Genomic DNA, 12041 nt, shown 5'->3' with positions numbered 1-12041 from the left:
TGCTTACTGTTTTATGAATACTTTGAATAGGGACTTTTCACGTATATTAAGTATGCATATTAGTTTGCAGCCAGGCTCTTTTTTAATTATCCAGAATAAGATGTCATCATTGTATGCTATGCTTTTGATCAGGTATTGAGGAAGGCAGATATCAATTCTGTCTGGATCTAAAAGTGTCTAATGTCTCGCAATTTGCTGTGTATTCTGACAAAATTAAATTTGTACCATTTTTTCTCCATTACCAATTACCATTTTACCATTACCAATCTGTTAAGCAGTTCAACTTTTATTTGACTTCTATTGATATTATACTTCTATTACAGTACGTGTTCTACCAGTGCCTGAGCTCATTTCCTGTTCAGCAATGTCACAGCAGCTCAGGATTGAAGTGAAGTGCTTGATCAAAACTGTGCGTTATCATGCCATCAACCTTGAAGAAATCGCACTCGTCCTCTCATCTCTTTCCATCCAGACATTAATGACAGCCTTTAGTTCAAGTTTACAAATTTACATTTGTAGTTTTGGCAGGCATGGGGTGATGGAATGTGACTTTATTAGTTTTACAACCTAACTACTGGTCCATATTGAATCCTCCCTCCTGCCCTTTGTTTAATGGAGCACTGCCATTGCTTTCTAAGCGCTAATGTCACTGTCAGAACCAGACCACATAAAGCCAACACAGCTCTACAGAGCAAATATCAGAACAACTGCAAAACCAATGTGACATGTTGATGAAGCTCCTTATATAACATGCTTCTTGTGAATGAATAGTTATAGAATAGGAAATGTTCCTAAAGCATTAAAGAGGGAATCGAAGGCTCAGTGTGAGAGAACAAACGCTGTGGTTGCCCTGTGGGGAGAGAGAGGAAGAGATGGGGAGGGTTGAAAACATGACAGTAGTTTTGAAGCTCAGATCTTCACAATGTTCTCCAGCTTTTTTATGACTGGTGTCAGAGACATAAAAGAGCACGAGAGAGATGAAAAACAGGAACGAAAGATATATAAGGGGATGAAATGAAAAGGAATAGTGAAAAAGAGGATGAAATAATAGGATGGATGGATAGAAAGATGTACATATAGAGTGAAAGACAATAGATAGATAGATAGAAAGATAGATAGATAGATAGATAGATAGATAATGTGCATATATAAAGTGAAAGACAATAGATAGATAGATAGATAGATAGATAGATAGATAGATAGATAGATAGATAGATAGATAGATAGATAGATAGATAGATAGATAGATCAAAGTCCACATAGAATTATGCAGTTGAATAATTAAGGCTTCTGTGTGGGAGAGTAAGAAGTTAAATGGATTTCTCTCCATACATGTTTTTTTTTTTCCCCTCTGCAACTCTTTTCTCCTCCGCATGCACCTCTTACATAAACAGTGGATATGCTCTATATGAGCGAAGCGTGCCCAATTCGCCCGTGCTGAGCACAGACTCTCACGCGTGAACACGTTTTTCATGAACTCTCAGAAGAGGGCACCTGGAGTTAGCCAGTGACGCAGAATTCTGAGGTAAAGATTCATCCTGGACCAGGAGGTCAGCATGGAGTGGCTTTTGTTTCAAAAACCAGTGACCTGCCAACCTAGACTGCATTTTTGAGCATTATACTTACAACTTTTTTGTAGCAATGTATCACTGGGATGTCTTTGAAATAACTGCCTCCCTAGAAAGCTGACTGAGACTGGTTGTACAACACAGCAGGCACGAGATTATAATGTGTCACACTGCAATGTATCGGTGAATTAAACTGGGAAACTGTTGACAGAAGCATAATTCTACCCTTAACGTGGAATCGTACTGCCATTAATAGACAAATTAAGCCCTAATGATAAAGCAAACCACAGCATAGTGGTCTCCTTATCCTGCATGTGCTTACCACATCCCTTTCACTCATAAACAGTTCAGCTGTGACTAAGACACAGAGAGAGAAAGAGAGGGCAGGACGTGTGGGTGGAAGGAAGAAAAAAATGGATGGTTTAATGTGGGTGCTGAAAGCAGAGAGCATGAGAGTGATTCAGCACATGGAACATCCTAAAATTGCTGTAAAAGCCAAAAGCTACTTATCCCTGTTTTTTGCTGCAGCAGAAATTATAACATCAAATAAAATATTCATACTAGGCACTTACATCATCTTAAGCTCGCATTAACCGTGCAAAGCCTGTTTTTATATTAATGTAGGCTACCTGTTGCTGGCTTAAATTTAAATTTGGACTGCAGTGAATGAACAATTGCTTCAATGTGTAAAATAAATCTATGCTGGCTTGCTTTTTCTGCAGATTAAATGCATCACACAGCCTTCGGTTTGAGTCTTGAGGTACGTGTGTGTGTAGGAGGGAGAGAGCGAGAGAGAGAAACTGCACTCATTTTGGCTCAGCGCAAAGAGCAACTCTCCCGTCGAAATGAATGTTACCGCGTTCCAAAATGGCCGACCACGGGGATACAGTTTCCCCGGCATGTTCCTCTAGCGCTACACGGTCCTACTAACGTCAGAGCTTCGATTGAAAAGAAAAATATATTCTCTCTGACTCACTCAAATGAATTTAACCCCTTCATCACCCTTTACCACGGCAAGAGGCGCTGAGCATCATCGACATGCTGCGAAAATAGCGATCGAGACACATGTGGCCACTGCGGTGAAACCAAATGGCGGCGAGGGGCGGCAGGTGCAGGGCTGTCCAGGGAGCATCAGGAGGGAATGCATGCCTGTTCAACATGTGAGCAATTCATTCATGAACGAATATCTTTAGTTACTGGCATCAACACGTCTTGACATCTGTCATATTGGCTACTGGAAGACACAACCATTCGGGGTAGTTTAATTAGTTGTCATGCAACGCAGTCTCCATAAATTGGTTTAACAAATGATAATGAAAGCTGTGCTCCATCAACATGGGTGTTATTTAATGATCTCGCGCGCACTGTCTTGACACTGTGTGGACGAGCACGCGGACGCTCTATTGCGCGTCTCAGCTGTTTCGGGACCTGAGCGCCTTTGCGCTGATTGATACACAAAGCGAAATAAAACTCGACAGGCAGTGGACATCCTGCCGCAAGGATTGTATTTCCTCTCAATTCTGTTTTAGGTGATCGGGAGGAACGCGTTGCCATCAACCGCAACAGAAGATCAATCATTTGTGCGGTTTAAACTCATAAACCTTTTGCGTTGGAACGTCAAATTTGGAGATTTAATCGACTTTGGTGCTATCGCTTTGGGACGCATTCTACACATCCCCTCATTATCGCGCAGCTGTACGCGTTGGAGATGCGCGATTGTCTTCAAGGACTGGCTGGGCAATAAGTGTGAAACCGCTCGTGAGTAAACGACAAATGCGTGCATGAAACATTAATGATAGATGTAATTATTTTACATTGAGAGATTAGTCTTCAGAAATAATGGAATGAAGGCGCAAAGAAGTAGTGTGTTATGAAAAAACAAAATATTGTGTTGAACGGACTTTGCAATGAGTTGAAATGCATCATGCGTGGGAAATTTAATTCCATGTCTTTCGATGCATAATGATGAGCAATATTAATGGCTTGAATGAAGAAATCTTGGTTTTGTAATGAGGGTGCGAAGAAGAGAGAAGGGGGAACTGGGTTGTTCTGAAAGACATGCGCACACCTCCCAGAAGCTAATTTAGTATTGCAGTGGATTTATCAGAAGAACTTTGGTCTCTCTCTCTCTCTCCGTCTCCCTCTCTCTCTACCGCTCTCTCTCTCTACCTTTCCATCTCAGTCGCCCCTGGAATAGAATGACTCCTGACGAAAATGTCTCCCAAACACTTCAGTCTGAAATATGAGTCATGAATAGACGGCCAGAAAACAGCTGCAGTACTTCAACTCCACATTTGAAAGAGAAACGGAAGAGGATGCACGCCAGAGAAATGGACGAAAAGGAAATCGGCTTTTCCTGTGTAATGGATATTTGCTGACTTGGCTTTTTGCGGTGCATCCTTACCTTGGATTTGAGGTGCTGGGAATGTTCTATAATGTCTCTGTCAAATAATTTTTTGTTCACTTGCATTAACTAATGAGATTAATGAATGGCTAAATGACTGAAGTTCATTTCCGCAAACTGGCTTTGATCTCGATTCCATGATTCCTTGGTGGCAGTGGAAAAATTGCACACTTGACAGAAGAGTAGCAATGCACACATAAACACTCACACTCTCACACCAATCGTAAACAAACAAACAAATCCAATTGTTAACATTGTCATCATCTCTTGAATGTGAATACAAATTCCCAATATGGAATTTCCTCATTGCTTTCCAGTACTGTGATCTCCAAAGCTGAATTTAACTTTGGGGAATCTCCAATTAAAACCACTGACTATTTTACTCTGGTAACTCAACTCTAACTCGCAACACATTTCCATCTCTCCCCCCCACCCGCTCCACGTGGGGGGGAGAGCTTCCTCTTTTGGGGTGATCCCAGAAGCTTGTCCCGGCTGACGGTGACTGTCAGACAAGTGTCCATCAGCATGGATGCTGGGCAGGGCAGCCCAGAGAGCCCTAACCGGGCAGTGGAGTACCTACTGGAGCTTAACAACATCATCGAGAGCCAACAGAAGCTTCTGGAAACTCAACGGCGGCGCATTGAGGAGCTTGAAGTGCAGCTGGACCGGCTCAGCCAGGAGAACAAAGATCTGAGGTTGGACCGTAAGCCCTGCCCGCCCCCACCTCCACCTCCCATCCACCCGGTCCAGCCACCCACTTCCAACGCTGCAACCTCCACCAACATATATGCCAATCTGAGCCACAACAGCAGGCCCATCCCGATACCCATCCCGGCCCCGGCTCCCCCACCCCCACCTCCACCCGTGCCACCACGGGACCGGCGCGTCAATGCCAACACGCACACAAGGCTCGGCCAAAGCCTGTCAGCTGGAGCCAATGCCATGGAGCGAGAGAGGGACCGAGACAGGGAACGAGAAAAAGACGGTGTCGGTACCAGTTTGGGAAGCTCTCTGCAGAGACAGTAAGTACAGGCCTGAGGGCTCTTTTACTGCATAACTGAGGATCTACTAGAAAACAGTTTGAGTCCACAGCCTCAATGCTGGCTGTTTAATTTTAAACACCGTTTTAAAGACTGTATGTTGGTGTGTTTGCTAACTAAATAGACTATGGTTTATGTTAAAGGAATGGTTCACTTAAAAATAAAAAGTTCTGTCATTTATGTACTGTCATGGTGTTCCAAATTGCTGGTGTTCTTTTGGTCCCCACTGACTTTCATTGCATGGACAGTTGAAACATAATTCAAATTATCTTTAGTGTCCCACAGAAGAAAGTTTGTACAGGATTGGAACAACATGAGGATGTGTAGATTCTGACAGAATTTAAGTGAACTGTCCTTTAAAGCAAGTATGAGTAAACAACTGTGTGCACTGTAATATTCACTGAAACTGGACATCAATTTGAACTACACATACTTGTGGATGTTTGTACAGAGTTTTAGTTGTTTTACATCACACACACTAGTATTTTTACAGCATTTACATTACACTAGTAATATTGGTGCAGAACTAAGTATAACAATGTTGGACTTAGGAACCAAAGAACAGAAAACACCTTTCAGAGGGTATCCCCTGTTTGCACTCTGTCTGTCTTGCAAAACTGAAATTGAGTGCAACAGTCTGTCACAATAGGACCCTTTCCAGGCCATCGGACAGGCAGCTGGCTGTGCCATCGAGCCTGAGCATTACATAAGCCGACATACTCCTGTCTGGACAGAGTCGTGCTGCTGGGCCTCTGGCAGAGTGACAGGCTAATGTCATGAGAACCTGGGATTGAATTACAGTAGCATGCTAAATCTGTCACAAATGTAATATCTTTTTTGATTTTGAGTGAGATTGGACTATGCCAGTGAAGTTTTCTGTAGAACAAGGAAGCTCAAGCAAGTTTAGTTTTGTTTTACTGTAAACTAAGCTTTTAGCTAAGATTCAGATAAGCGATTTGAAGTGCACAAACAGTATATCGATCTATCTCCTTCAAACAAGACTTTGTCTAACAGACATTCAAAGATAGTCTTGCCTTTCTACATAAATTACAGTCAGATTCTTTTTTTTTTTTAATTTCGATTTCAGATTACATCCTTTTTACTACATTTTGGAATCAATTGCAGTTTAAACCGTTAAACCAATTAATTTGTGAATGGTGTGCAACTCTGTTGTGTTTGGAATGACGTTCATTTTAAACCGATGCTATTGATGTCTTGTATGGTTTTAAAACATTTTGGAGGAAAAGAAATCTGAAAAGATTTCCACAGTGAGCAAAGCTGTCAGTAGCCTCAAGACTGTCAATATCCTTCCCAGCATGTGCTGCGTCAACATGTTCCATACAGATCCAGAGAGAGAGATGGCACCGAAGTGAAGTGGGCCACTCCTTGTGCTGCTGACAGTTAAGTTGTTTGTCTCCCTCCCTGCATTGCTGAGGAATCGACCTATCCATTGCACCTCTGATCGCTACCGCGTATAGTGTGCACTTGAGCCTGCCTCATCACAGCACACGATGCATACTGATGTGTGCTTGAGCGTGTGGAGATTAACATTTGGTGGATTGGATCAGTGTTGAGCACTGCAGTACAGCATCTCCTGTAGTTTTTAAGGCAGGCGGCTGGTGTGGTGTGGAGATTCGGTTTGTGTGTATGATCGGGCCACTGTGTAGGAGAGGTTGTGATTAAAATTCAGCGCAGAGTCAGATTGTGGATCAACTTGTGTGGGAGAGCGAAGCATAGAGTCAGAGAGAGAGAGAGAGAGCAGAAGAGGCTGCAGAATGCACTGCACCCTTTTAGTGTTGCTCACTTTCTCTATTTTGTTTCTCCAATATGCACACCTCTTATTTGTTTCTCTTGCCTTCCTTTCCAGTGGAGAGCAAACTGAATGTCCTCCGTTTGCTGAGATAAATCGAGTGCTTTCTTTCTCATCTGAGACTTATTTCTTCTTTTCCTTGAGTGTAGATACCGTACTTGGCTTCTTGCATAGTAATTCTGGTTTAACTGTAGTATATGTTATGCATGGCAATTTTGATTTATACCATTGATTTGAATCTTTTGTTTCTTTTCAAAAAAGATTCGCTCAATGATTCGATCAGTCGCTATTTGCTGAGACAAAATTACATTTTGTTTTTGCTGAATAAATGCACTTATACAACTTTGTGCACAATATGGTCTTTTTGTAGTTTTAATAGAAAAAACTTAACATGATTTGAAATTAATATTAGAGAATTTCACTGTTCCTTTTGAGAGCTTTTTGGAGAAGCTTTTAGAGGGCTTACAAATTTTCTTAGTGCAGAGAGTTTTAGTGTACATGAATATAATAAATCAGGAAGCTACTGTAGGTAAACAAATTTTTTATTTTATTTTCATTTTCATGTCTACAGATGTAAAAGATGTGACAAATATGGTTTAACACCTAGCATTTTTCTTTATAAATGGGGGGGGGGGGGGGCAGATCTAAGTGGGTTTTTTCACTCCATTTTCAGCTTCTAGGTTTGACTTTTATCAAGCTATGGAAAATAACAGTATTAAGTAATTTTTTTTTTTTTGTCTTTTCAGTAATTTTTTACATTCTTATATTAAGTTTGTCCTTGTTAAAGAAGGGAAAAAAGATTCCGGTGTCACACAGAATGATCAACATGCCCTTTTGGTTGAGTTATTGTCAGTCAGTAAATCCTCATTCAACACCTTGTTTGCTCATTTTGTTCACAATTAAAATATGTTTGTTTAGTTCATTTATGAGATTCTGTCTTGAGTCTTGTTCTGACTCGAACATTATGACAATCTTTGCTGCTTGTGTTAAATCTTTGGTTGTTGTTGTTGTTGGTGTGTGTGTGTGTATATAATGTGAAGTATTTTCAACTTGTCTGCCTTGGTGTCATCTGCTGTGCCATCAGATGATTCACATGAACTCACTAGCAGTCACATAAACAGCATCTGGTAGATGTGGCCATGTGTTTACTTTACACCTGAGTAACTTTAGGGCTGCTAGCTTTCGCTTAGCATCAACTTCACCTGAAACAATGAAGTCACATGACACTGCGAGGGCAGATGGCTTGTTTTACTGATAGATTTTGGTGTTTTACAGACTTTTTTGCCATCATTTGACTGTTTTTGAATCTACTTCAGCCATATCCATCCTTTTTATTCTCTTTCTGTCTCTCTCTTTCTCTTTAGACTATTGCCAAATTTTCCAATGCCTCGTTCACCCCCTCACCAGCCCTCCCTTGGTGTTGAGCAGATGGCACACCATCATGTCATTTGCCATTTTCTTTAGGGTCTCCTCTTCTCTTTTCAACCACAAGGGTCGTTTACAGTGCCGCCTTTTTCATGTGAGCTCTTTTTTGGTTTAGATCCGTGTATCTGCTTCTATCCCATCAGACAGATGCCTGCGAATCCAAATGACCCAACTTGGGTGATCACATTCTTGCTCTCTCTCTGGTGTAATGCTTTCGGCTAATGAACAAGTGTAACTACTGCTGTGGGGGAGCTGTTGAGGTGGGATTGTTTCTCAGAATAATTAGCATGGCCGGTGTTAATTACATTTGTCCATTGAAGGTGGCAATTACTGTCGTAGACGTGAGTCTGTGAGTAATACACTGGGTGTTGGAGGACTGACTGATAGACTTTATACAATTATGATTGAATAATTGAATGTCTATGGAGAAGCCCACATGTCAGTCAAACCCATCACCTGCTGCTTTGAAAAGATAGTCTATTTTATTAGTTGTAATCAATATTGTTATTAATTCTAACCTAGTTTAAATTAAGAGTGTTTTGCCATGCACTGGTGTCAAAAAGCACAAAAAGCAGCATAATAGAAGACGTCATGTGACCTTTTCAATATTGATAACCCAGAGTAATTCCTAACAATAATATTTAGCACTGCACATTTGTAAACCCTGGATAAATTTTCTTATTTAAATATTTCTTGGGTTGATTGGTTTCTGTGCTGGGTAGCTCTGCCACTGTGAAATCTCATTGGTTTGAAGCAGAGGTCGACTGATCAGCATCGATAGTTGATTGGAGCTATCGTCAAAAATTCCAAACTCCCGCTCGAGTTGAATCCTGTGTGTTTTGATTAGGCTGGCCGCCTGCCAGACTGTTTTAAGGCTCAATTTGCATCCCTGAACAATCTCTATGGTGTGGTGTCATTATGATTATTTAACTGCTCCCGATTGAGACGGAGCGTCCCCAAACTCAAATCGTAAATATAAACTCTTATGTGATACCCCCGATAGCCAATGAGAGCAAGCAAGCTTCACCTGCCAGATGTTGCGTGCTTCTATAGCTGAAACTTGGCAGCCACCAACATGCCATGAAAACAGAGAACATCACCCATATTACTTTTTATACTTTGTTTTTCACTGTGAAATAGAAGGTGCACCAGGGGTAGCCAGCTGACAATGTTGATTGTCTTCTATTAGTTTTCTTCTCTAGGCACGTTTGATCTTGCGAGTCTCCGTGAGAACATGTCACTGTGAAATTGTTCCTACAATCCTCAAGTGTGTGGTCTCGTGGTCTGGTTGAATCGTCTAGTGTGTGCATTCTGAGGATTATGAGGTTAAAAATTGGTTGAATTGTCTTCTTGTCTGTGGTCTCCCAGGGTTTTAAAATCGGTTAATATTTGAAGATCATATATTGTGCAGCCAGCTTTAGATAATCAAGTATTCTAAAATAGAAGAAAAATTAGTATGCATACAATAATCATATTTATGTGATTTTTCTATGTATGGCTTTTGTGTGAATATTTAAAGATAGACATCTTTAAGCATGACTTTTGTAAATATAAGATGAAAAGCTTATGAAAGCTGTAGAAATATTGTTAATTTCAACATTTACCATTACTAAAGCATTTTTACATTTGAAAGGTTCTTCTGTTAACATTAGTTAATAAACTAGGAACTAACTTGAATAACAAAGCATATTTAACTTTCATTAAGTATCCATTTTAACCAGCGTGATCCAACCTAGGTATTGTTATCAGCAAAATCCACTATCCACAAATTCTGCTCCACTTTTGTTTTAAACTGTTGTTTGTTCTGTCACTTCTATTCATGACTGACATGAATTTGTAAATGAGAAAAAAAAAAGAGTCTTTGATCAGGATTTCAAGTGGTTTAAAAAAAAAAGTTGATTTGTAATCATTCAAATTAGGGTTGGGCGATGTCTTCAGATTTGGCATCAGACAATGTCTACAGTGAAACATCGCGATGGACGATGACATCGGTGGGGGGATTGGGGGAGATGTTGGCGCAACATTGTGATATCTATCAGCCATCAGCGATGGCATCGTCTATCGTCCCAACCCTAATTCAAATCATTTCTCTGCACAAGATCAACTTGTTTTTGTATTTGCTCCATTGATTTCTATGTATTCCTTACTGTATGTGTTCAAAATATAACATTACTGACACTTCCACTTTCTGTGTATCTCCATTTTTGTTTGTCTGTCTGTCTGTCACTCTTTCTTCCACTGGATCCACCACAGGCCAAAAGGAGACCCTTCCAACAAAGACAGGTCTGTGTTCACTCTTTCATTCAATCTCCATTTCTTCTCCTGTTCTTCTTCCACCTCCACAGTGCACACTTTGACTCCTGTAGTAGCTCACGCTCCATCGAATGACAGAGGCCTGTTCTATATAGGGCAGCTTGAATGCATGTGGGACATGCCATTGCTTCTAATGACTTATTGCTTCCCCGTATGAATGAGCTCTTGCATCTGGGGCAGTTTTAGCAGAAGAACGGCACCGTGAGCAAAGTGTTAGATTATGAGGGCTGAAAAGCATTTGGAAATCGAGAATTAGCATCACTTGGCTGCAAGACTCCATGTTAGCCGTTGCCATAGTGACCAGTATGCTCAGTGTGAGTATGTTAATGGTTATTGATATGCATGTCGTTTGCATTCGTTCCCATATAAGTGAATGCCAACATGGGCATCAGTGGTTAGTCAGAAGTTACATGAGCAGTAGCCCAGCTGTGTGCGTGCATTTTGCGTGTGGGAGTGTTAGTGGGTGCAGGGAAAAAGGTCAAATGGCAAGAATGTGCTGGATTTTGATATGTTGGGAATATTTTTTTTTTTGCTACAACAAAGCCGTTTTGATGCTGCGGTGGCGTTATGACGATTCCTCTCCATGGGCACGAGCCGGAGCTCTGAAGGATAAATGATTTGGTTGTCATGGCAACACCTGTAGATGAACTGGATTGCCGAAAAAGTTGCTTGTGTAATACATAACCCGTTTCTAGTGTGTGGGTGTGCGTGTAATTGTGCACCCTACACACAGCAGAAGGACACAGACAAACGGTGCTTGAGGACAAGGCCGCGGCTGTCACGTTTGACTATAATTACTCTCCGGATGCTTTTGTCCTCTGTTCATGAGTCGCTCCCCCAATGCGGATGTGAATTTAATTGTTCCTGCATTGTTAAATCGCAGTTATATGTTCTCATAAATGTGACATTGTTTATGCGTTGGGCTATGAATCATGCTTGTTTTTGTTTGTCACCGCAACATTAATGCAAGGTTGCAATAATTAATGAAAGCGCTTTGGTATTTCTGCTCAGTCTGATTTCCTGAGCCGGCGGAGGTGTCACGTGAGCATGTGCTGTTGTTCCCTGCTGCGCTGAGCATGGAAATAACTCTCAGCAGAGGTTTGCTGCGGGGCTGCCATGAGCTTCTCTCCCACCCCAGCAGCCCCTGCAGTCCGCAGTCAGCAGCAATGCATCACTCGGCCCCTGAGGGCATCAGCCGCTGCTTTCAACCATGAGCCCTAGAGCTGCGCTGCATTTTAACTGGACTTGTGATGTAATACTTTCACACTTTCTTTCGTACAGAGCATGTGAACCAGTGTATTCCAGCAGATATTCTGTTTCAATATGGAAACAAATTTTATTTAGCTATATGTATATATATATATATATATATATATATATATATATATATATATATGTGTGTGTGTGTGTGTGTATGTGTGTGTATGTATGTGTCTTTCTGTTAGAAAACATTTTCAATACTTAATTTATTAAGTCTCATT

The 12041-nt window shown here is 41.1% G+C and overlaps 1 protein-coding gene across 2 annotated transcripts in view; it reads left to right on the top strand.

Moving 5' to 3' along the window:
- Positions 1 to 2384: 2384 nt before the first annotated feature.
- LOC127963675 (IQ motif and SEC7 domain-containing protein 2) overlaps positions 2385 to 12041 on the top strand; it is a 71226-nt gene continuing 61569 nt past the window's right edge. The window contains exons 1-2 of one of the 2 annotated variants that reach the window (XM_052563701.1): positions 2385 to 4994; positions 10501 to 10530. In XM_052563701.1, the coding sequence (XP_052419661.1) occupies positions 4498 to 4994; positions 10501 to 10530 (527 nt within the window). In that variant the 5' untranslated portion in view covers positions 2385 to 4497. The remainder of the gene's footprint in view (positions 4995 to 10500; positions 10531 to 12041) is intronic. The other variant, XM_052563702.1, reaches the window with a different exon arrangement.

This window comes from Carassius gibelio, chromosome B8 (genome assembly GCF_023724105.1).
Source record: "Carassius gibelio isolate Cgi1373 ecotype wild population from Czech Republic chromosome B8, carGib1.2-hapl.c, whole genome shotgun sequence".
In the NCBI taxonomy this organism is placed as follows: domain Eukaryota; kingdom Metazoa; phylum Chordata; class Actinopteri; order Cypriniformes; family Cyprinidae; genus Carassius; species Carassius gibelio.
Note: the sequence above shows the minus strand (reverse complement) of the source record. Positions and strands in the feature narration are given on the sequence as shown.